The sequence below is a fragment of the Stegodyphus dumicola genome, chromosome 2 (genome assembly GCF_044657685.1).
Source record: "Stegodyphus dumicola isolate Sdum_Otavi_A_Nest chromosome 2, ASM4465768v1".
Classification (NCBI taxonomy): Eukaryota; Metazoa; Arthropoda; class Arachnida; order Araneae; family Eresidae; genus Stegodyphus; species Stegodyphus dumicola.
The window spans coordinates 222881991-222908971 of record NC_140769.1 but is presented as its reverse complement, the minus strand read 5'-3'; the positions used below and the strand labels follow the sequence as shown (position 1 = coordinate 222908971).

General features: G+C 33.0%; 2 protein-coding genes across 3 annotated transcripts in view; one reads left to right on the top strand and one right to left on the bottom strand.

Annotated features, from left to right (window-relative positions):
* The window catches only part of Arp10 (Actin-related protein 10), a 144532-nt gene that overhangs the window by 93904 nt on the left and 23647 nt on the right, over nucleotides 1-26981 (bottom strand). The window lies entirely within an intron of this gene.
* Nop56 (Nop56 ribonucleoprotein) overlaps nucleotides 1-26981 on the top strand; it is a 57975-nt gene that overhangs the window by 26069 nt on the left and 4925 nt on the right. Inside the window, exons 5-10 of the mRNA XM_035350316.2 lie at nucleotides 3208-3395; nucleotides 7393-7544; nucleotides 7624-7724; nucleotides 9853-10001; nucleotides 11024-11145; nucleotides 16502-16737. Of these exons, the coding sequence (XP_035206207.2) occupies nucleotides 3208-3395; nucleotides 7393-7544; nucleotides 7624-7724; nucleotides 9853-10001; nucleotides 11024-11145; nucleotides 16502-16737 (948 nt within the window). The remainder of the gene's footprint in view (nucleotides 1-3207; nucleotides 3396-7392; nucleotides 7545-7623; nucleotides 7725-9852; nucleotides 10002-11023; nucleotides 11146-16501; nucleotides 16738-26981) is intronic.

Sequence of the window (26981 nt, the reverse complement as noted above, 5' to 3'; positions counted from 1 at the left end):
TTTGAAGTACTTTTTATTAGTGAATGCTTGAGGAGTTAAAAGAAAATTTCTAATTAAATGTGCATATAATTTACAAGGTATATTTTTAATTATTCAGTTTTATATGTATATGGATTTTAAATGTAATAAAATTGATTACAATTAATTATTAATTTAAAATTAATGAATGGTTAATTACAACATACGCTACGCGCACATTTTCAAAGTTGTAAAAATGTCATTCGCGCGTTGACTACTGACAAGGTTTGCTGAAGGTTGGAGTCTATGCATATTGTAACTTTATGTGGCTTTGAAGGAACAGTCTATACATGAACATCAGAGCACCTTGAAAATAACATCTTCTAAAATGCTATTTTCTACTTACGAAAGCCATGGTGCATAGCTACCTATTCTGGTTTTCATCGCATCTCTCAGTAAATCACCAAATCTCCTGGTTTTTATAATTTTTAGTCTTTATCAAGGAAAATGTTTTCCAGCAATAAATTAAATTTAAGCTTAGCAAATTCCATTTTCATAACCCTAATGATTTTCAGAGTAATTTTTCATATTAAACCATATTTCATCTAAATTGTATTTTTTGGTATTACATTTTATTGATCTTTATCTAAATTTCATTTGATCTGTTGTTGTCTTAATTTACTATAGTCATTTGTAGATTTTTGTATGAAGATTCGAGGCATTTTAGTCAGTTAATACAGTCAAAAGTCTTTAACCCGGACCTCAAAGCTACAAACTTTCTGCACATGCGTATGCGCATAATACCTTTATGCATGCACGTAATACGTTTACGCATGCACGTTTAATGTATAACAGACGGTATAAGCTAAGCTAAAATTATCTAATTATCTATTTCAGTTAATGTTGCAGATTGCGTTGTTCCTTAATCTTCTAATTGGATCCGGCTTATTATTTTTTGCAAGCTGTTACAGCAATTTTATAAAAGTAAGCTTGAACATTCGATTATGTCAAAAATAATTTCCGATTCTGGAGTTGCCAAAGGATCTACAAAACAAAAGCATGTTTCGATGTCCAACAAACAAAAAGTGGAATTGCAGCAAAAAATGGATAAAGGCATATCCTTTGTTTCTCTAATTATTTCAAAATCTGTTTATCAGTTTCACGCTGCTCTGCTGGGGTAGGGGGACGTCGCGGCGTGCAATGAACTGGAAGTTGATCAGTCAGCACTATCCTCATCTTCAGGGCAAAATGTTTTTATTTTATTCGGCTTATAATTCCTTACTAAATGTAGTATTTCATCTCAATGTACTCTGTCTTTGATACGATTTAAATCTAATTCCTCGTCATTATAATTCGCTTTCGATAGTGAAGAAAGTGACACAGAGGTTATTGCAAACGAAAAAATTTCGATTGACAAATTAGTCGGTATTCTCGACACAGCAATCATAGGACTTGAACAGCGGAACTTTGTAACTGAACAAGAAATTATGCCTGTTTATAGAATTAAAGAGAAAGTATTATCACATAAAACAAAGCAACTTAAACAACTTACATTGAAAGAAATGTTTAATAAAGTAAACAAATAAATATTAAGCTTTTTTTTTTTTTTTTTTTTTTTTTTTTTGTAAATTTTGATACTCTTTAGATCATAATTGTTCTTTATTTCATAAATTACGGTTTCATATTTTTAATTATATAATTTCTGCATGTCATCTTACCAGATTTAAATTGATAATCTATAATCCGGAATTGAAAAATGTCTGAATAAGTTTAATAAGAAAAAAAGTCTGAATCCCGACGAGTCCGGATTAAAGACTTTTGACTGTATTTGTATTTAATTTTGTTTACTTTAATAAACGGAACATTATTAAGTTTATATACAGAAATATTATGTATATTAATTATTAATTTTATTTTATTTGTACTTTATTTGAGCTTAGTAAAAGTTTATTAAACTTAAATTTATATATAGACCCAACAAAAAGGGGACGGGAAAGAGATCAAAAGGGGGGAAAGTTCTCTTAGCTGAATTATTCAAATTTAAAAAAGAACATACCTTCTACCATTAAAATTGTTTAAGACATTTCACATTTAAGTGTTGGGTGTTATTGCAAATATTTCTGTGCATGTTAAATTTTTGCAATACAGATCTCTTAAGATGTCTCGCTACTGCTAAGCATGCTGTGTAAAATGAATCATTTTTGAATGCATCTAAAATGTCTGACTGTTTAGAAAATTAAAAAAAGAAATCATTAATATTTTCAATAATTTATTTAATTTTAACTATTAAATTAAAAACTTTTGTCTGCCTTAGTCTGCATTTGCCAATTAATTCCTGAGTGATATAGCCAGTCAAAGTGTTTGTCTGTGCTATATGTATCTTATACGCATATAATGCGTATTGCCTTACTATAATAGAGAGCAGTGTATATATTGAATGCAATTCTTGCTGTAATTTTTCTTTTCATTCCTTTTTTACTGTATGTGTGTAATGATGTTTATGTAGCATCAGAGTGACAACATGATTTATGGAGTGCTAGATCTTGATGCATAAAAGGTAACAATCATAGTGGCCAATATTTGACCTTTTTATTCTTGTTGACAAACAATTTATGAAGCCAACACAAATAAATTGGCACAATAGGTACCTTTTCCTCTGTGTTTTCCACAGGCCTTTGTGGTGTAACAGTAGCACATTCTGCACTTATTCGAGAGGTCCAAATTCGAGTCCAGGCAAGAGCATTACTCATTTTTCATGTCTCCTGCTTCAAAAAAGCCTAATGTCTCTACACCTGTTCTAGAAATTTTTTGCATTTTTGATGTCCCAATAAAAAGAGAAGCAGCAACAGCACATCTAACAATAGTGCACACAACTGTGACATGTTCAGGGCAAAAGGTTGGGACAGACCCATTTTGACTTTGTTTTGATTTGTTGGAGTTTCAGTTTGTAAAATTCTATATATAATTAATGCTGTATAAGAGAATTTACTGATACTTTATAAGAGAATTTTACAACATATGTTTATTTGCAAATAATGAAGTTACAGATACTTATTATAAGCCAGTTGCTATTTGATGGGGAAATAGTCAAATTAAAATGAAGAATCAAGGAATATTGTATATTAAAGTTATTATTTTGCTTGATATATTTTTTATCTTGCACACATACACATACTTATATCTATGTAATTAAATTATATTTTTTTATTTTATGTAATTAAATTATATAATTTTTTATCTTTATATTAGTGAATGGTATTCATTTCATTTTCCGGAGCTGATAAAGATTGTACCGGAAAATAATTTATATATCAGATGTGTCAAAGCCATCAAAGATCGTCAGAACATGCCTGAAGATATTGAACAACAGCTTGAAGAAATCTTGATGGATTCAGCTAAAGCTGCAGCGATTGTAGAACTTGCACGTTCTTCCATGGGTTTGTATTTTAGTTTATAGTGATCTTTGTAGCATTACCAGTTTTCAGAAAATGTTTCTGAATTCTGGTACAGTAATGGTTTTATCAGACGTATGAACACTAAATGCAGCAAAAAGCGTATCTGAAAAACCTGTTTTTCTCTAAGTGCTTTTAAATTGTTCTGAATTTTGGTATAATAATGGTTTTATCAGACCTATGAACACTAAATGCAGTAAGGAACATATCTGAGAAATCTATTTTTAAATATTAGGAAGTCAATCCAGGAGTATGAAGAAGCAGAATCTTTTTCTGATTGATCGACCTGCATAAAACAGAGCTGTTTTCTCCCACTATAGTATTCCTGGTATATACATAGTCCGAAATTCAGACGTCCATTATCCAGAATGATCTAAAATCTGGACCTCAAAGCCACAAACTTTTTGTTTTTTATTTTGTTTAATACTTTACGCATGCACATTTGATTTTTCCTTCCATAATAAAACATGTGGAGATTTTCACTTAAAAATTCCAATTCTTAATTTCACTTAGGCACTATATAAAATACCTTGTTATGGAAAAACAATCATGTAAGCATAAATTTGTGAGATTAGTAACTTGGCTTCATAGCTGAGTATCTACTCGGCATACATCTCAAACCAAAACATTCACCAATTTTTTTATATCCCTGACCCCGACCTGGCGAGTCATTATTTATTATATTTTGCTTTCATCACCACATGTTTATCAATACATGACAGCTTCAGTAATAACTCATGCTGTGGTGTCTAAATTTTTTTTATATTAGTAATTAAATAACAAGAGTATGGCAACCTTTTATGCTAACATATGCTTGGCAAAGATCTAAATACTTTCCTTTTTTGCTTTTTCAATAAAATTTTTTTAGTTAATAATAAAAATATTCTTCATTCCTTCTTGCAGTCACAAATCATTATGTGAACATGCTTTCTAAAGTCTGAAAACAAGCGTCTATGGTGATTTCTGAGTGCTTTATTTTTTCCCATGGAAAGAAACACTGCACTACTAATGTTGGTGATATTTGAGGCCTGAGCATTTAATTCCCCAGCAGTTTGATGCTAATCACATATATCCATGTTGTTGTCATAATTTTGAATTTTTGCTAGAATTAGTGTAGTCATATTACAGCTTTGAAATGGTCATATCTGAAGTTCAAACTTCACATCTACCTTCAAAATACTTTAACCCAATGAGCTTCAGCTATTAAACCATGTTAAAAGTCACAAAAATTTGTACAAATTTCTACTTTCGAGGCAGAAAGTACTGTAGAAGCTTCTTCAGGTTATCATTTTGTGCTGTATTGGCAGATACAATTAGTGATGTGCATTATGTACCCCCCCCCCCCCCCCGAAAAAAAGAGAGAGAGTTCTGTACCTATTGTTCTTTGACCAGTTCAAAAAATTTATGCTGCATTTTCATGTATCAAAAATTTGACTTGCGTTTTATATTAGATTCACATGTAGCATAATTTTAACATATGCTGCTGCTGCTGTTTCCCCCCTCCCCCCCCCCAAGTTTGATTCTACACTTCAAATTATTACAACTCAGATTTTGCAAAAATTATGCGAGTCGTTTTGAAGATATCTGCATTAATAACATATCATTACATTTCATCCAGACGATGGAAAAATGTCCTTGGTGAACTTCAAATTTACTTTAATCTTTCTTCCCCCCCCCATCAATGAATGCTTTTGCTCTAAAAACAGTGGCGTAGCAAGGGGGGACATCTGTTCCCGGGCGCAGCATCCAGGAGGTGCCAAATTGATGGTGCGAAATTTTAGAGTAAAGTGTTTTCCATTCGTGGCAAACAGAAAAGGCGCACAATCTCCAGTTCTCCCCGGGCGCTGAAAACCCTAGCTACGCCTCTGTCTAAAAATCTTTCAAAACTTTAAAACTCATGTTATTAATTCTAAATTTTAACTTCAAATTTTTAAAAGATTTAGGATTTAATATATGATTAAAATTGTAGAGCCTTGTAGAATTTTTGATGTTAAGAAATTGAAAAAAATGTGCAGTGCCATTACTGGGATTTGTGGGTCTCTCGAACACTCATCGAGCACACTTCCGGTAACACGACAAAGACATGAGAAAATACCATATGTACTCTTGAATATACATAAACCATGTTTCCAGTTACAGCATTCTGCATGTAGAATGGTGGAAGGAAATACCTTATAAAATATTTCTGTATGTGAGAAAACAATATCAGTGTGTATCAGTGTATGAAAAATTAGATTTTGAACAAATCAAAGTAGCTATCTCAGTTTATCAAATATTTCTTAAAGTTATGTTTGAAATGTCATTGAATTTATAATTATAAATGAAGCTTTTATTTTTGCACTATTTAAATAATGCAAAACTGTATATAATGAAAGTCAACAGTGAAAATAATTGTATCCCCATATCTGCAGTTCACAACAAAGAAAGAAAGTTTTTTTGAGTTTCAAAATGTAAATCAAGGGACAAATAAAGCGCTCGCCAAATGTGAAATACCAGCCAACAAAACAAGCTTCCCACAGAAGTTTTATATTCCCACAGTAATTAAAAACAATATGAACATGCACAAACATTTCTGATAGATGTAACTAAATTGGAGAGAGTTAAAATGGTCAAGGTTAGAACCTCATACACATTCTCAGGTTAGCTAGAGATCACTCCTTAGAAACATGCTTTTCTTAGTTCGTAAGGGCTATAAAAGTGTCAACAGGGGATCATGGCTTAGAAACATGCTTTTCTAAGTTCATAAGGGCTATAAAAGTGTCAACAGTGGATCATGGCTTTCATTGGTCAAAGCATCTGCTTTTAATGATCTCCCTGTTCTCTCTCAATTGACAGTGATTAAATTTTGGAAGTAAAAATAAGTGTATGCTATTTTTCAAATGAAAATGGTGATTTTTATTTTTAAGTTATATATTTATATAAATTTTTCTGTAATAGTTATTATGAAAGACCATTTTGGTGTTGCTTTAGAATTATGAGGGTATGAAATCTTGTCTTGACTGAATTATAGATTGATCAATAATTATGTATACATTTTTTAGGTATTTAGTTGTTAAATATAAAAGGAAACATTTTTATTTTAGGTGTCATAAATGTGTAATTGTATCATTTATGTAAATCCAAATAATATTTTAGAGTCATAATTAATGCTTTCATGACTAAATTTAATAGATATAGAATAAACTTTTCAGAATTGTATTTCAAGTATAAATTTATGAAAATCTGATATTAATATATCCTTCATTTCTTTTCAAACAAAATTTTAAATTAGTATAAAATTAATTTCTGATATATTAGTCCTTTTTCTTAGTAGCAAATTTCCACATAGAGATTCAAGTCTTCTCTGTCTCTTTTCCTTTTTTTAATATATATATATATGTATTATAAACTAGTGCAGAATTAAGTTTGCTGACCATAATAATTCTAAAGCATGAAAGATAGTATAAAATATTTTTTAATTAATTAATATTGATATATATTATGCAGCATCTTTTAAAAATGTTAAAATGTGTGCAATAAAATTTATTGGCATTTCTATTTGGTCACCAGCTTATTGCTGTTACTATTTACTTTTTAAGACCGTCACACTCAAATGATCAGTTATACTGTTTTACAAAGAATTAAATGTAGTTTTCCCATGTGTACCATGAGTAATCGGATGTCTGAATAAAGGTGAGGGCATAGTATCTTTTTTTCTCTCGAGATTAAAACACTTTTAATATTTGTACAACACTGTTAAAGTCCTGAAAAATGGGCAATATCTAAACAAAACAAAACATTTTTTTTAGAATTTAGGAGCATAGGTAGTCAAACTGTTATATGATTTTTATTGTTTCTGTTGGAAATGATGGAAATTAATTTCTGAGCTAAAAATAGATTTATGTTTCATTTTCTGATTTTATATTATTAGGTTTTGCCTTTTAGTTATATTTTCTCATTCCTTAATATTACAGACATTAAAAAATTTTGCTTCCTTAACCAGGTATGGAAATAATTCCTTTGGACATGGAAAATATCATAATATTTGCAGAGAGGACAATATCTCTCATGGAGCGCCGCAAAGAACTGATGGAGTACTTGAAATCTAAGATGCACAATGTTGCTCCAAATCTTGCAACTCTGATTGGAGATACGGTAGTAGATTTTGAGTTACATAATTTTTTATAAGTAATTAAATGCTCTAGATAGCACAAACTATATATATTTTTTATAGGTGGGGGCACGTCTCATTGCTCATGCTGGCAGTTTAATAAATTTAGCAAAGTTCCCTGCTTCTACTGTTCAGATTCTTGGTGCAGAAAAAGCACTTTTTCGGTATGGTTTTATCTCTATGTATATTTGTATGTTTCTTTCTAAGTTAAAAGAATTATTTCCTTTAAAAATGTCTTTATCATGTGCAAATTTGTTGCTGTTATTTTTGTAGGTAAGTTTTGTTCAAATCTATCTTTTTAGAATAAAATTATTAAATCTATTTTTTTTATCCTTGTGACATCGATTTTTGACTCCTATGTGATGAGATGTCTTCGTAATGGTGTTCCATCATAATTATGCTGGAATTTTTATGCAAATCTACCCCTGTTCACCTAACAAAGGTGTTTGAAAAAGTTCCCCAGCATTCAACTGTCCACAACCTTATTGAAGTCAATTTTTAGCCTGAAAAAAGCAATTCTTCTTTCTTCAGTATTGCATTTTAAGTATAAATTTACATAAATCTGATTTTAATATAGCCTCTTTCCTTTCAAACATAATTGTATTGTAGGTTTTCAAATGTAATTGTAAAATAGTGCAAAATTAGTTTATGAATTGATGATTAATCATTTATCTAGTAAACATACTGCCACTTTTTTTAGTGAGATGTTACAATGCAAATAGGCCTCTAACTTGCTTTGTTAATCACAGTATTAAACTAGAATCAAACTTGCACAGCAGTATCGAGTGTAAAGGTTCCCAAACCTTTATCTAGGTTACTTATTTCAATTTAACTTTCTGAGCGGCGCTGGATTTTAGATCCGTCATGAAGACTGGTATTTAAACAGCATTTATTAATTGACTTTGTATAATTATTTGGTTTAGCCTATATTTTCATAAACTTACATTTATTAAGATGATATTTATGTTATTTTAAAGAAAGTAACAAAGCAAAATATCTTAAATTATAAGCTAATGTATGCCAAGTAGCAAAATTTCTGATGACCGGATAAAGCTGGTCATAATGCTCAGAGGTTTAAAACTGTTTGTCAGGAGAATGTGGAAAACTTTATGCCAGGGATCTTTTATGAATTTGCCTGGGCGTGAACATTGCCTGACTTACATTAAGGCGTCATCATGTTCTTGAAGGAGCATTATTTTGCATAAGTCTGTACATGAAAATGTGATTGAAGAAAAATTTCTTAGGTTGAAGCTGTGAAATAAAAGTGCTCAATGCATAGAAGATAGCTTTGATGTTGTTGAATTTACTGTTTGGAAATCTTATATGGAACATGAATAAAGTCTGTAATTTTTTATCCGAAAAGGTACATTTTTAAGTCAAGAACTCATGAGTAGTAATTAAAAAAACAAACAAACCTAAAAAAGAAGAAATGCCATATGATAAAAGCTCTGAAAGAGTCAGGCAGCAAAAAAAGTAGGCAGTTATGCAAGATAATTTAAAACAGACGAACAGCTTGCCATCCCTTATTATGTAGGATAAAGAAGTCTAGAAATCATAAGGTCTGCTTCCATATGCCAAAATTACAAGCTGTAACACCTATTTTCTTAAAATTTCTTACATTAGAGCTTAAGTTATGTACCTAAAAATATTGACAGGAAAAAAGTAATAATATAGAGCAGATAACTATATATGAATATATTGCAGTGGAAAAAGAATATTTATGTTTTTAATACTGTTCTTGATGAATATTTGAATTCTGTTAGTCACTGTCATCTTTGCCTTTAATGAATGGGAGGTAACATCATTAAAACATGTATTGTATGTTTGTATCTTCTTACCTTCCTTTTCATATCAATTAAGATGTATGATAGATACATTAGAGAGCTCTAATAGCTCTTTCTTAATACTGTATTCTAAAAACTAATTCCAGTTAAGCAAAATATTATGTGTTCTATTTCCCATGAATATGATGTTTTGCTTAATGTTATTTTACCAAAAAATAAGAAGTCAATCTTTATTGTAACTGGTTTGTGTACTGATTTCTTTCAGATGATTGTAGGAAAGATTTGCAAATTTTTTTGAGGGGGGGGGATAATCATCATGTCTATTGATATTTAAAAATAATAATGAGAGCATTTTGGTTCATAAAACTGACTGTACATATTTATTTCTAAAAAGGTCCGAGTCTTTTTTTATCCTCAATGTACATTTCTGTAAGTGATTAAGTTTTTAATAACATTAGTACTAGCTACTTGTATTGCTAATTTTTGCAATGTTTTATTTTGTATTTAGAGCACTTAAAACACGTGGAAATACTCCCAAATATGGTTTGATATATCATTCGACATTCATAGGCAGAGCTGCAAAAGCTAACAAAGGGCGTATTTCACGATATTTGGCAAACAAGTGTGCAGTTGCTTCCAGAATTGATTGTTTTAGAGGTAAATGGTAATTCTTTATCCTTATCAACTTAGCCTAATGTGTTGCAGCATTACCTTATGTAACTGTAACTATATTGCTGTCAAAGCTTTTGGAGAGAAAACACAACATTTATTTTACCTGTTTCACTGAAATTTTGTATAACCTAAAGTGAGTATGCATGCGAAAGGAGAGCTTTGTGCACCTCTCAAAATTAAATTAACTAAAAAAATTTAAGTAGCATTAATATCATTTAAGTTCCTGCTTTGGCAGTAAGTACTGATGATCTTGGTAGTTAACCTACAAAGCTACTAATCAAAATATTCAAGTCTGAACCTATCTGCTGTTTGTATTTTTTGCTAATGTTTTTAATTTTGTAATGTTAATTTATTTTCAAATAAAATTTATTCGAATAGCATAAATATTTTATTTAAGAGTTCTGAGCAAAAAGCAATTTTCCATTTATTTTGTCCAAATTTATTGTACGTTTCATGGATTACTTTGCTGTTAGTACATGATATTTATCATGGAAATGTCTAAAATATAAAGTAGTGGCGATGGGAATGCATTAGATAAATGATGATTTATTTGCAGTTTTTATTTTTATTGGTAACGTGTTTATGAAGGAAAAATACAGTATAGAAATTTTAAGAAATGTTATTGCAAAGTAAGCTAAAATCACAATAAATGATCATTAATTCATTGTACACAATGCTTGTATTTTCATTTTGAACATTTTTATTATAAGTATTTTCTATCAGTCATAAGTAAATTTATGGAAAGAATGAAACAAAAGGTAAAGTAACCTATAAAAATTAAAAAAAATATATGCTGTCCGTGTTTGAATTAATTTCTGTGCTCTAGTAATTAGCGACAAGATAATTGATTTTCTTATTTTTCTCTGTATTACTATTATTCTGATATTATTCATCTTATTGTTAGTAAATTAATTCACAAGGTCTTTTGTTATAGTGAACATATTAGGATCCAAAAATTGTGGTATACAGAATTCTAAAGCTTTTTTCTAACTTGTTCTTCATTTTAGAGATACCTACTGAGGTATTTGGCCAGAAGCTTCGCCAACAGGTTGAAGATCGTTTAAAGTTTTATGAAACTGGAGATCTCCCTCCCAAAAATATTGATGTTATGGCAGAAGCAGTGGATGAAGTAATGTATTCTAACCTCTCTTTGGCTAAAAGAAACTATTTATTTTTTTTCCCACTGAGGCATTTTCCTATTAATTTAATGTACATATAATCAAAGATTTAAGTAAACAAGTTAATTATTCGGAATAAATTGCCTAATACTTGCACTAAAGCTGTAAAATAATTTATTTTATAGATTATCTCCTTTGAAAAAAGTAGTAAGAATTCTATTCAAATTAATTTTACTCATTATTATATTTAAAATGGAATTATTAAGAAGGAATATGAATAGGAATATAAAAATGAGAAATGCAACCAACCAAATAAGTAATTATCATTATTGACCATAAATTAGTTGACATCCAAGGGGAACAAACCAATTTCTGATCAATTAACAATAATTAATAAATGGGAAACTGTTTAATCTCTTTCTTAAGTAAGAATCATGACTAAAAAAGCTTTTTAGCAAAAGTGAGTTTAAGTTATTAAGATTGCTAATTAAAATTCAGTAAGAAATTGGTGGTTCTGTCAAGTTTTAAATTATAGTTAAGTTTATTAGTAAGTCTTTAGTTTGTAAACTAATGCATTATAAACTACCAGCCTAGGTATTTATACAGGTAAGCTTTTTGTTGCTTCTGCTATTGTTGTATTCTTTTGATATGCTTAGAATCGAAGTTAAATATGCGATAATAATTAACATGCAGTATAGAAAGATTAAGAAATGTTTAGAATTAATAAAATTGGGTTTAATCTTACCAGCAAAGTCATGCCCTCATCCCGTTTCTTTGCTTTTGTTATTCTCTGTTCAGCTTTTGTTATCTCTCTTATCCTTTGATTGAGTTTAAACATTAAAATTGCCCTTGTCTGTTTTCTTTATGTGTATTTTCTGACTTTTAATTTGCACAGAGCATGTCTTCATATAAGAAAATCTAAAATTTGTGAAATGCACCTGTAGGTATTTTCAGTGCGACTTAATTCACCTGAGACATCAGAATAAGATCATGCATTTTGTTGTGAAATTGCTTAATTGCATCTGTCATGAGCTTTGGGTGCATTATTAGGTGGAAGCATGATTTTGCCCAGCACTGTCCCAGTTTTTGAAAAAGAATACTGTGGAAGACGGATCCAAGGTATACCTCGTCTTCTGCCAAACCACTTGAGAGAACCACCAATTCGTTGTGTCTTTTAAGTGACACCATGATACAAAGTCACTATACATTTACCAACTCCCCCCCCCAATTGAATGGCTGGCACTTGCCTCTTTTCAGCATTGGCCACTCCTAAGGATCTTGGATCATATCATTAATTCTGGCCTCAACCTCCAGGGGTTTTATCAGTATCCTGAAAATTATAACCATTAAACATTTGCTTGGTTTAAAAATTTAAAGATGTACATTAGTACATCAGCGCACAGGGCTAAAATCAAACAAAATGAAAGTTCATGAGTTTGTAAAGTCTATACAAAGAATATCCTGCGTCTTGTGCTACGCTGGCATAAAGGCAGTCAGACGGGAGTCGTGATCTTAAGAGAACACCTGGTTGGTCAGCATCGAAGTAAGCAAAGTTCTTTAAAAGTTCTCAATTAAGCAAGAAAATTGCTTAATTTAAAATAAATTTTTGTATTTTTCTTTAAAACATAGTCCATAGCAATGAGGAAAAATACAAGACACACTATTTACACATTAAATATTATATGAAAAATGAAAAACTTAAACTTGTAGGCGTGGCTTATGAGAACCAATGCAGTGCAGTTAGAGCTCGAAGCACAAAATCATAAAATAAAGTCCAAAACAGGTAAAATCTTGAGTAAATAAAACTATGTACAGTCTTACAAGTTGAAGAACAATATATACAGAAAGATGAAACTCCTAAGGCCAAAAGTGGTGGCCATTTTATTGTGGAGGCACCTAATAGGGAGCCACTGTTACCTCCAATGAGGGGAAGACAGTATACATCCACGATTCAAACTCGGGCCCTTTGGTTTTTGCAGTCGGCTTCCCTAACCACTATACTGTCTGGATGGCACATTTACCAACATCAAAACCTTCTTCAAAATTTGAAATTCTTATAGCTCAGAATTTATGCTGGTGCAAAGTAATTTTTAGTCAATTTGTAGAGACATTAGGTTCTACAACACGAGAGATAAAATTAGCAATGCTCTCGCTGGGACTTGAACTACGAACCTCTTGAATATGCGCTAAGTATGCTGGCCATTACACTACGAAGGCATGCTAAGAAAGTGGGAGAAATAAATACCTTATATACTTCCCCTTTTAAAAGGCAACTGGGGATTAGGGGACCTAACTGCCAAATCCAGGTGGTGGAGAATCATTTTCCACCACTTTTTTTAGTTCAGACCTAGAGACATTAGGTTTTTTTTTAAAGCAGGAGAGATGAAAAATGAGCAATACCCTCGCCAGCACTCAAACCATGGAGCTCTTGAATATGCGCTGATTGTGCTGATCACTACACCATGAAGGCATGCTAAGAAGATGGGAGAAATGCCTTGTATCAGCAACCCCTCTACCGAGAATGTTAAATTGGCCATTTTCGATGTACCTTTTCTAAAAATCTGCAATAGACACTAACACTTGAAATTTTTTGTGTAGTTAAAGTATACCTATCTGATTATATTGAAATGAGCTTTTGAAACATTTTGAATTTTAGAGTAATTTACGGAATATTATGTTGGGCATAGTAAAATTTAGCATTTTTCTCAGACAGAAAATTTAAAACATTTTTTTTTTCTAAGTTTATCACAAAAAGCTCATTTCAGTAAATATCAGGAAACCTAATAAATAAGCCATAAAAATGAGCAGTAGTTCCTGAGAAAAGGTACACCGAGTATAAAAAAATCACGTTTGGAAATAAATGCATTTTTATGTAAAATTTCTCATTGATCAAAGCAGTCAAAGACAAATTAAAACTAGATTTTTTACAGTTGTAATTTTCATAGAAATTAAACAATGGTATTTTTAGAAAGATAAAAGTGTAGAGAATTTGAAAATGCAAAAATCCAAAATCACAATTTTGGGGTTCTAACACCCCTTAAGTGTTCAAATCATTCAAAAATTCAAAATTTAAAAAAAAAATTAAAAATGTTCCCTGAGTGAAATCTACTTGATTTGTTTATTAATACTAAACTGATATTTAGCAAAAATGCTAGAAATTTTATTATAAACTCGAAGGAAACTGGTGTACTAAATACACAGTTCATATTCTTGTTTTGGTAAGCTTTCTGGGTTTCTGAGATTTAAATATGTATGTAATAGTGCAAATAATTATGTTCATTGATGCATATTTTCATTTTGACTAAGTTAATGTTTTATTATTAGCATAAATAATATTTTGGAGTATGTTTGTAAATTGAAAATTACCATTTTAACTTGATTGATATTCACCACTGTGTGAAAAATCAAATTATTACTTTTATATAATTCTGTTTGCATAACCAATTCGTAGCAAGCCTGCAATCTTTAATAAGGCATGGAATACATAACTGTTCTTTTTGTAGAATGGGCCATTTAAAATATATTGGTACAAAAGTTTTGTGAAGAGTCTGTCTTGAAGGAAGAGAGGTACGAGAATTTTAATTTCACTTGTTTCCTAACATGCATTTTATCTAAACAGGTGTGATCAATACAAAGTTCTACTGTCATCAGCATGATGTTTAAAACTGAATGTCAACCCGGCTGATCATCCTGCAATTTCCCGTGATTTCCGCGGGCATATGTTTTTCTTCCTTTATTGACAAGCGGATCTCGGTTTTTTCCCCGTTTAACCATTGAAATAAATTATATACAGTATTACATGTTTAGTTTATGTTTTGGCCAAAAGATATCATTAGTTGTCCACTAAATTGCGGCATTTGAAGGCACGTTGTATTAGCGCTCAAACTTCACTTTCTGCCACTTTTTCTTATAGAAATGGCTGCTAGAAAACGTTCAGCTATTATCTTGATTATTTAATTAAATTATTGAATTATTAATTAGATTTAGTGATTAGATTGACTATTAATTAGATTTGTCGAATCTGTTGCAAAGACTGTAAAGTTGGACTTTGCCTTGAATCCTGTTTTGAACTGTATCATGCTAAACTGCATTTCTAAGGTATTTTTCCCTCAGAGCTTTATATTTTCTTAAATTTTATATATTTTACTTTTTTATATTATGCAATAAATAGAAATTAACTGTAATTCGATTGATGTTTATTTTAAAAAAGTTTTTTTTTTTTTGTGATAACACCTGAAATTAATTTTTCTGGCAACATAGTTTCTCATGATAAAAATCTATATAAAAAATATTTTCTAGAAAGAAAAAGTGCATTTTTCAATTCTCCAATATATATAGATTTAAAATATGCTCCCCCCCAAAAAAATACACAATTTTGGAAGCAATTTCTGTCCACAAATTGAGCAGTCAGACGGTTAAGAGATGTAAATGATCATCACTGCTGCAAGTACAGTTGTGCCCCATATCCACTAATTCAGTATTTGCAGTTGAGAGGTTTTTGTTTGGGGAGGATAAGTTTTAATTTGTAGCTTTTCAACATGCATGTGAAATGACAACAGTTTGAAATATAGCCAAAATACTGTAGCTCAAATGCATCCAATACTCTGTGCATGCATTTGCCCTCTTGACCCTGTACCTGTAGACACTGACCAAGTACAATGAATGGAAGTAGTCACTTCAGAGTTTTATGTTATATTCTATGGTTACAGAAAATGCCTCAAATGTTTTACTCGCAACTCATCTTTATGGTCACAAATAAGTTGGTGAGAAATCTAATCTGTCAATGATTAGAGAGTACTTGACTAATCTTTGTTTCATTTCATTGGATTTGAGTTCACATTTTGAAAAAGGCATGGATGCTTATAAATGTATAATCAATGCCATAGGGGGCAAAATCCATCAAGCTAAAATTTCAATAAGAGATTAGTTGCAGAGGAAGAGGAGCATATGATTCCTAGATTTCCCTGAGTTGTTCTTGGGTAAACTGGTGCAAAGTCTTCTCATGTCACTACAGGTAAAATTTCAGGGCAGTGACAACAACATTTGATGACACCTTTTATGAGATTGTTCCGTTGGTATAATGTTTGAACATGGGGATATAAGAGAAAGTATTTCAGCAGAATTCCAAATAGGATCATGGTATTCAAGGTCAGGCAATATTCATTTGATGAAGAAAATGTTAGGAACTCTGAATTTTGTGTGTAATCAACACTCTGATATATTTAGTGTAAGTTACAGTTTCTGACATAATTATTACTAATTATAATTTACAATATAAAAATCTTTTCAGTATATAGTATTAATTTTCTAGTTAGTTTTGTTACACATTGGCTAAATTCTTAATTAGATTTTTTTCCCTCCTTGTAGGCAGAAGTAGTGCAGGCTACAATAGAAAAACAAATCAAAAAGGCGAAGAAAAAAGAAAAGAAAAGGCTACAACAACAGATGGCTGACTCTCTTCTGAATTCAAGTGGCCATTTCACAGACATGACAAATGATTCAATAGACATTCAGGCTGACACAGAACATGGGGAACAAAATGGTTCGATTAAAAAGAAGAAAAAGAAGAAGAAGATTAAACAGGAAGAAGAAAGTTTTGAGCAGTGAGTATTAGATTATTTTATGTCTGATATTTGTAAATTTCATCTTAGCACATTAAAATTACACTTTTATGGGTTAAATGTATTTAAAAATAAATATCAATTGTTGTATGAACTTAAATCCATTTAGTGCGAATACAAGTTATTATTACTTGCGCAATTGCTGCAAAGTTAGTTAATAATAATTTATTTCCTAAACAGTATTGATTAATTGATTATATTATCTCCTAAGTTTAATTAAAGTAGAATTATTTTAAAAGTGTGCATCCATACTGGTAAGTTATATTTTGAAAGATGTTTTGAAGTAATTTGAAAGCAAAATGTTAATAATGTTTTAACGGGGACTGGAGTTAAATCATCACGAAGAATAATATTACAATTGTAAAAGTAAAAATTAAAACATGTAATTATTGTCATTGATCGGAAATTAGTTGACTTTTCAAGGGGAACAAACCAACTCCCGTTCAATGATCAATAATTGATAAAAATACGTAAATATGAAAGTGTTTCGTCTTTACTCGAGTTATAAGTTAAAGCCAAACCGGCAATTCTAGTCAGGCCAAATATTTCCACGAATAGTTGCTACTCAAAGAACTTATTCTCATGAAGCATTTTAGTCAATTCAATTTGGAGTAAAAATCAATTACTGTAGATTATGCATATATAGGAATATAGAAAGTTATATATAGTTTAAATTATATCTGGTTGTAACGAAAGTTTTCCGCCAAAAAGCATTCTTAATAAAGTTAGGGAAAATAAACATCACCCCAGTCTATGATTTCCTACAAAACTTTGGCAGTTTTTCAAAGCCTTCAGCCCAGAAACTTGGTGGCCATCAGTCGAAAGACAGATCAACCTCATTTTGGATATCCTGTGCAGAATGGAAAATAGCATCAGCAAGACTTAGCTGCAGGTGTGAAAAAAGTAGAAGTCCTAAGCAGACATGTTGGGGAGGCAAAAGATCCCATTCGAATCTGAATAGAGTCCATTCAGTGAATGCAGACACATGCATTATCTTGATGGAACATTACCTTTTTGCCCCGAATTCCTTAATAGCAATGTCAACGAAGACTAGTATCTCGCTGTATACCTTATTGTCGAGGGTTTTACCTTCTTCCAGATGCTCTTTTTAGATAAGACAGCAATTTCACCAGATACAAAGCATGATCTTTTTGTTAGTCAAACTGCACTTGCATAGCTGCCAATGGGCTCATCGAGTGTATCAAAAAGGGGTTTTTGACCTGTGTTTGAGTAAATTCAATTTTCATCTCAAATGACGATCCGATCCAGATTATTCGAGCAGATTTAGTGCAGGACCGAACACGTCCTTATCTACTTGAGTCAGCTCATGCAGCACCCAGCAATTGAACTTGTAAGTCAAGTTTATGCAATGCATAGTGCGACTAACAGATATGGCACTAATGTCTAAACAGCAAGCTTTCGAGTGGTTGCATACTAATCTTCTTCCACAAGTTCTCGCAGGTGGGCCTCATCAAAATGAATAGGCCGGCCAGAGCGCTCTGCTTCTTGAATGTCATAGTCCTTGTTTTTAAACTTTCGGTACCAAACCTTCACAGTGTCATTTGATACAACATTAGTACCGAAAGCTCTACACGTGATTTGGTAACATTCCGTAGCTGACTTTTCCCAACAGAACTGGAAGTAAATGATTGTTCTAAACTAGTAACTTTGTTCTAAACTAGTAGCGTGATAGGTTCCATTTCAGACACCTTGTACTAAATGATATTTTTTTACAAATTTCACAACAATGTGTTCTAAAGCAAATCTCTTCCTTTAAAAATCCAACAAAAATCGTTTGATAAAATATGATTAATCATGACAATGTGAATTGTTTACGCGGACAATATTTATGGTAGCAGGAAACTTTTGTTAAAACCTGATATATGAATGCATATTTTGAAAAACCTTATGTTCATGGCTGTTGATCAAATTAAGTGAAAGTATTCTCTTTGAAAAAACTAAATGCATAGCTTGTCTGTAATTATCAAAAGAAAAAAAAGATCTAGTGTGCCATTTAAACTGAATTCAGAATTATTAAGCTTTGATCTTAGCCATGCACATTTTTCATAATGCATTAAAAATTAACATAAATTAATGTAATATGTGATTTTTTTTCCAGTATAGTTTCTTGTACGTGATTTTTAAGCAGATTTGATAGACAGTGATTGTTATTCCTTTTTCATAAGCTGTAGAGGAATACAAGATTACATATCTATTAAATTTAATGTTTGACACATTTGCTGCCAATCACATGCTGGCAAGTGTCTGGTGTTCTTGTTGAAGAGCCAATCAAGCTCTTGCGCATGGTGTGGAGAGATGTCTCGGGTACCAGTAATGTGCTTGCGCAGGAAACGCAATGTCTCATTAAGTTCAGTTGGCATTACGTTTTGAATATACAGTACAAAGTCTAAAATCCAGACATCCATTATCCGGAATGATCTAAAATCCGGACCTTAAAACCACAAACTTTTTTTTTTTTTTTTTTTGTTGTTGTATGCTTTACGCATGCACATTTAATTTTTTCTTCCATAATAAAACTTATAGAGATTTTCACTTCAGAATTCAGGTTCTTAATTTCACTTAGGCGCTAAATAAAATACATCGTTATGAAATAACAATCATGTAAGTATAAATTTGGGAGATTAATAATTTGGCTCCGCAGATGAGTGTCTGCTTGGCATCACATCTCAAACCGAAACATTCACCTATTTTATATCCGACCTGGCGAGTCATTATTTATTATATCTTGCTTTCAACGTCACATGTTTATCAATACATGACAACTTCAGTAATAACTCATGCAGTGATATCTAAACCTCTTTTAATATAAGTAATTGAATAACAAGAGTAAGGAAACCTTTTCTACTAACATTAGACTTGGTGATGATTATAGATTTTTTAAATGCTCTAAGAAATGTTGATGAGGGAAAATTCAACAAAAATTTCTTTTCATATGCTAAGAATAGATTTTGTTAATGAAACTCATTGACCAAAAGATTACATTTCATGCTATTTTAATTAAGAATAAGTGATACATTATTCACCATAAACCCAGAAGCGGCAGCAGAATTTAGGGAAGACACAATTTTTGGAATTTGTGGAAGCACTGAGCGGCAAAATTAAGGGATGAGAAGTTTTTTTTCTTTTTCTTTTTTTTTTTTTTTTTTTATAATTTTTTGGGGGAGGGGAACATTGAGATCCAAAGTTTAGGCAAAAATTTAGAACTTGGAAAGATGCTTTGTAGCAGAATTTAGAGACTGCACCAGGCGGTATCTCGCGCCGGCCCTAGATAAAGTCTTAAGTATATGTGGGAGTTTATTTATTCAGGACTTGGATTAGTTTGAAGCATGTGCAAGAAATAAACTTAGGTATAGTAAATAACTAATACAATTCAGGGCTTAACTCAGTACGCAATAGGAGCAAGACAAAATTGAGCGAAAAAACTTGGCTTTTGTAGCCATTCTTGTGATACTCAGCCAAATAATGTATAATGGACGCTATTTATTATAATGGACTAAAATTATCTTTACTGATTCTAAGGCATTTCGATTAATGTAGCAGACTGGCCTGCTCCCTGATCTTCTAATTTGATACAGCTTATTATTATTCTTTGCAGACTGTTGTTATTACGGCAATTTTATAAAAACTAAGCTTGAACTTTCGATTATGTCGAAAGGAGTTTCTAATTCTGGAATTGCCAAAGGATCTACAAAGCGAAACCATGTTTCAATGTCCATTAAACAAAAAGTGGAATTGCTGCAAAAATATGATAAAGGCATATCTGTCTCAAAATTATGTGAGGAGTATGGCATTGGAAAGTCAACTGTATAATGACATAAGGAAAAGGAACTTTTAGAATTTTTTAGGGAAGCAACTTAAACAACTTACATTGAAAGAAATGTTTAATAAAGCAAACAAATAAATATTAAGTTTTTTTTTTTGTTTGTTTGTTTTTTGTAAATTTTGATACCCTTTTAGATCATTATCGTTCTTTATTTCATGAATTACAATTTCATATTTTTAATTGTATAATTTATGCATGTTATCTTACCAGATTTAAATTGATGATCTATTATCTGAAATCGCCGAAGTCCTGACGAGTCCAGATTTCGGACTTTGTACTGTATATGCTGGTGATGGCATGGAGTGAAGGTTAGAAACTAGTAGTAAATGTATGTGGTTTGGAATGGAAACAAAGTTTCATTTCGTGCAAAGATCATATGCAAATAACATTGTTGCATGTGTACGAGTTTGTAATAGATTGAATGCAAAAGTCCAATAAAAAAATTCATAAAATTTATTTTTATCAAAAGAAATATATCAGAACTGTAGAATTTTCCTCAGAGATATTTGTACAGGTGTTCATAATATCATGCAAGATTATTAGCATAATTATTAACATGCTTCAAACTACAAAAAATGCAATATGCAAAGCACTAAAAGAGAAAGCTAACTCAAATACCTCAGTTCACGTGGAACTAAGCAACTGAACTCAGATGCTCTCTCTCCGGCCTTTTATAGTTTTAATCCACTCGCTAGAAATTTCTAGTAATTTCTGTTTCTCGAGATTTCTGGAGGATGGAACTATGGTTATAGCTAACACAGAAGACAATTACATTTATTCAAAGCCTTGTATTCTTACTTTTCTGGAATAGCTTTCTTATAAAATATGCCTCGCTTTATTGCATGGGGAAATACAGCAATTTTAATTATAATTCAACTAAAATTAACCATCTAAATACAAAATTCATACCAAAACAGTTTGCAATAATATCATAGTAACTATCTTTAATAAATTAATTTGTAATATGTACAGGGTGGTTAAAAAAATATCAAACTGTAAAGGCAGGCAGAGGGGACATAAATAAATTATAGGAACGTGTGTGTGGTAATGGCACGTTGAGCCAGTAGAGAACGCTGATGAGTGCAGCATATAAAAGCACTGCACTACTAGCTAGATTTTTGATTTCCCGCATGGATCTTGAGCTGCGTGCATTGTTACATCACCGTGAAGCTTGCCGACACCTGGAAATCCATTGCTGTATCATTACCTCTACTACTGTGACAGCCTCTTAAACAGGAATAGGATGTGTTTCAGGCTGGAGACAAAGCAGTTTTCTACACTGTAAAATTGCACCTTAACTGTGTTTCTTCAATCTTTTCTGACCCACACTGGCATTGCAAAATTCACACCGCTTTTGCATGTTATCCTTTGCGTTACTCCAGTATAATCGCTTTCGAACTCTCTGCAATGTCTTCATTATTCTGAAGCAGCCTCCTGTAGGGCTGCTATGTAGTTCTTTAACGACATCTGGAATCTCCATCCATCAGAAATCCTTTCCATCACCTGATTCAAATTTCTGATATGAGATGCTGTTTCGAATATGAAGTGAATCCCAGAGAGCACAGTATTGTTTTGTTATCAGACTATAGATTGATAAGTCCTGCCAAGTAGGTTTTCTGTTTGAAGGATTTAATTATGTGTTTAATATTGCTGTCTTCCAACTGGTCCTACAGGAGGCCCTCCATGGGGCTTGATCAGTCAATGTTGACATTGTAATTTGTCATGCTACCAGATTAAACAGTGCATATTTCACTTCCGCCCTACGACAATATCGGCATCTTTCTGGGCAAAGCCTTCCCGACAGGACAACGGCATTTCCATGTGATAATCCCTTATGATGGATTGCGATATCACATTCTTCGAATCTCTGTATCCATCTGGCAATTTAACTTTCAGAGTTCTTGAAATTTTAAAGTGAAGTCAACGAAGCGTGATTCATGTGGAGCAAGAAATTTCGGCCATATAGGTAATGATGGAAATGTTCTGCAGCTTTAACTATGATGAGACACTCTTTCCTGATGACACAGTGGTTCCTCTACTGTTTTGATAGGCACTTGTTTCAGTAGCCATGTTTATTTTTTAAGACAAAACAGCAGCGACACACCAAATAAATGATTTGTTCAGCTGAGGATACATCAGGATTGGAGCTTCCTCATCAGAGGATTGTTTAAGTTTCCTTCAGGTTGTTAAATGCATCCTCACATTCCTTTATCCACAAGAACTTTTGTTTGCTTGCTTTGTTAGTTTGTAAAGAGGTCTCTTGCGACGGAAGAAAAGTTTTTCACAAATCTCCTATAGTCCCCAGGAAACTTCTTAGCTGATGGACATTTTCGGGGCATCTCCAGTCTTTCGGATGACACTTTTTCTAGATCTGTACTCACAGCTTTGGCAGAGGTGACATGCCCAAGGTAAGTCACTTCCTATCTGAGTAATTTACATTTATGGGACTCAACTTTAAATTGGCTTCTTTCAATTTCTGTAGCATTTATTCTAAGATTTTCTAGATGTTTTTAAAAACTCTTTCTGACGTTGATGATTTTATCCTGGTCTATCAGACAGGCTTCGTAGAAAAGAAAGACTGTTCAAAACAGTCTCCATTAGGTGTTCGAATGTTTCATAGCATTAAGTAGTCCAAACAGCATCACTTTCAACTGCCAAAATCCGTGTCTGGTAGTAAATGTCGTCTTTTCTCGGTCATCAGGATGTATCTCTAGCTGCCAACACCCACTCTTTATATCAAGTGTTGAAAACCACTTGCTTCCTGAAAGAGTATCAAGAATGTCGTCAATTCTAGGGAAAGGGTTGCTGTCTTTCTTCATAACCTCGTTCAACCAGCCCTAGTCAGTGCAAAATCCAGTAGAACCATCTTTCTTTCTCAAGAGGACGACTGGAGGGTGCGCATGGACTTGCTGAAGGCTCGAGGACATCGCTTTCCTCCATGTCTTTTAGAAGTTTTCATACCTTTTCCCGTTTAGCAATTGGTAGATGTTTTGGATGTAGCTTAATTGGTGGATGAACCCCAGTGCTCTATCCTGTGTCAAGCTGGTTTGACAACATCAGAAGATGAGGAGAAAACATCTTGAAGTTCTTGAATGATATGTTTGGCAGCATTCCTCTCTTCATTGTGTAGTTATGCATTCTGCAATAACTCCTATGTAAAGCTCTCTAAGACACGGATTCTGGGGTGTTACTGTTTCGTTTAATGCTGGTCACTGGATTACATGCTGTTATCTTTCTTAATAACTGGCTTTGTCAGTTACATTATGCAACTCTCACTAGATAACGTTTGATGAGTACTGAGGCCACTAGTATTTTGTGGTGTTACAGTTCTTGGGATATTCCAATATTCCAAACCAGAAACTCTGTTTCCGGCTATGGATCCACTAAGTAGGAATTCTGTTCTTGCTGGTACAGTGAGTGATATCATTCTTGAGTTCTGATTTGATGGACAGCTTCATTCATCCTTCATCATTAATTGCAAGTAGGTTTATGTCCTCAGATGCTGAATGCAGTTATTTTTTAAGTGCAAGGAAAAAAAGATATTCCTTTAGAAAGTCCAACCCGGTATGCAAGGACTGTAATATTGGCCACATATGCCGTGTGATGGTAGATGGTACTTCAAAGCATGATGTTAACGTTTAATTTTGCATCGATGTCTATCTTCTTTCCGGGGCTTGTCTGAAGGGTTATGCTGGATGGCGTCCAGATATGTTTAGCTTCCAGTTGTTGAGCCAAATCTTTTTGGTTGATAGTAACATTGGCTCCTGTATCGATCGTGAAATTGCATTTAACTCCATTGATGTCTCGTGATGAAGAGTCCATTGCTCCCGCTACTCACTGCAGTAAAGTGCTCTAAAATGGGGCTTCTCATCATCTTGAGGCTTTAACTTCCGTGCCCTGGGTAGTTCTGCAGTTTCTTCGTATGTAGCCTTCAGTTTTTTAGGGTCGATTTCTTGTCACTAATGTTCAGTCACAAGGCATTGAGTTGTCTAGTTAAATTGTCTAGACTAACAACCATTTGATTTACTGGCTTTTGGACTTGAGCAGCTCTTGATTGGGTGGTGGTTTCTACGAGTTGCTTCTTGGGCTGCCTCGAATTTCATGGCATACACTAGAGCGCTTTTTAAGCCCTTGACATCAGCCATCCCTAGATTCTGCATTTCAGGATCCCGGATGCCATCAATGAAGTATTGCAGGGACAGGATTTCCTTCGTTTCTGTCGGGTACTCCGAAAAGGCGAGATGGGACAGCCTTTTCAACATCTGTGGCAAGTTCCTGAAGTGTTTCCATGGGCTTCACTGTTGATGGGATGTTAATTAAAGCCTGTTGTAATCTTTTAAGCATTTCTTGTTAAAGTGCAGCTCCAATGCTTGAGGTAGAGCTTCGAAGTCTAGTCTTTGGTTTCCTGAAAGAGTCTGAAGAATAGCCACAGCGTGTGCTGTCAAAGAAGCGGCGAGATGACAGGCCCTAGCTTGAGGATTCCATCCATTCACATCTTCCGCTATAGAAAATTAACATATACTTGATCAGCTTCGTTCTTTCTTGAACGGTTTCAACTCTGCTTTAACAGAATCTTGGCCAGCTTTCACCACTTCTTCGAATGCAGCAAAGGCTGCCATCAATTGTTCTCCCACTTGTCACTGGAATTCATTCCCACTTCTGACACAAAAAATTGTTTTGCGAGTGCAGGTTAGTAATAGACTGAATGCACATGTCCAATAACAGATTAATAAAATTTATTTTTATCAAAAGAAATATATCAGAACTCTGTAATATTCCTGAGATATTTGTACAGATGTTCATCATAATATCACTCAGGGCTATTAGTTATACTTCAAACTACTAAAAATGTTAAATATAGCACTATGCAAAGCACATCTAAAGAGAAAGCTAACTCGGATACCTCAGTTCATATGAAGCTAAACAACTAGGAACAACGATAACTAAGCAACTGAACTCGGACACTCTCTCTCCGGCCTGTTATAATTTTCAACCACTCGCAAGAAATTTCTAGTAATTTCTGTTTCTCGAGATTTCTGGAAAGCAATAAGAGAATGGAATCATGGTTATAGCTAACACAGCAGTCAATTACATTTCTTCAATTTCAATACAAATTACTGAGATAAGCACTTATTCAATGTTAAATGCACATGCCCTCTATTCTTACTTTTCTGGAATAGCTTTCTCTTAAAATTTGTCTCACTTCATTGCACGGAGTAATTTGTAATATATACAGGGCGGATCAAAACTGTATGTAAGGCAGGTAGAGGGGACCTAAATAAGCAGATTAGGCAGATAAATAAGCAGACAGGATCGTGTGTGTGGTAATGTCACGTTTAGCCGATAGAGAACGCTGATGAGTGTGGCGTATAAAAGCGCTGCGCTAGCTAGATTTTTCATTTCTCGCATGGGTCTTGAGCTGCATGCGATGTTACATCAATGTGAAGCTTGCCGACCCCTGGAAATCCAGTACTGTATCATTACCTCTGTTACTGTGACAGCCTCTTAAACAGGAATAGGATGTGCTTCAGGCTGCTTGGTGATGTAATAAATGAGAAGAACGATGTATTTGTTGCCATTAGCAGTTCACGGCAGAGGTCCCAGGATGTCAAAGGCAATAGATTCAAAAGGTGCTCCTACACTGTAAAATTGCAGCTTCAGCTGTCTTTCTTCAGTCTTTTCTGACCCACACTAGCATTGCAAGATTAGCACCACTTTTGCATGTTATCCTTTGCGTTACTCCAGTAGAATCACTCTCGAACTCTCTGGAAGGTCTTCATTATTCTGAAGCGGCCTCCTGTAGGACTGCTATGTGGTTCTTTAAGGACATCCGGGATCTTGGAAGTATCAGCTGCCATCAGAAATCCTTTCCATCATCTGATTCAAATTTCTGGTATAAGATGCTGTTTCGAATATGACGTGAGTCCCAGAGAGCCGAAGTATTGCAGTATTGTTTTTGTTATCAGACTATAGATGGATAAGTCCTGCCAAGTAGGTTTTCTGTTTCAAGGATTCAATTATGTGTTTTTTAATATTGCTGTCTTCCAACTGGTCCTGACTTCTTTCTCACTCCATGGCCTTGATGGGCCAATGTTGACCCTGTAATTTGTCATGCTACCAGATTAAACAGTGTGTATATCACTTCCTCCCTAAGACAATATCGGCAGCTTTCTGGGCAAAGCCTTCCCGACAGGGCAACGGCATTTCCATGTGATAATCCCTTCTTATGATGGATTGTGATATCACATTCTTCGAATCTCTGTATCCATCTGGCAATTTAACTTTCAGAGTTCTTGAAATTTTAAAGTGAAGTCAACGAAGCGTGATTCATGTGGAGCAAGAAATTTCGGCCATATAGGTAATGATGGAAATGTTCTGCAGC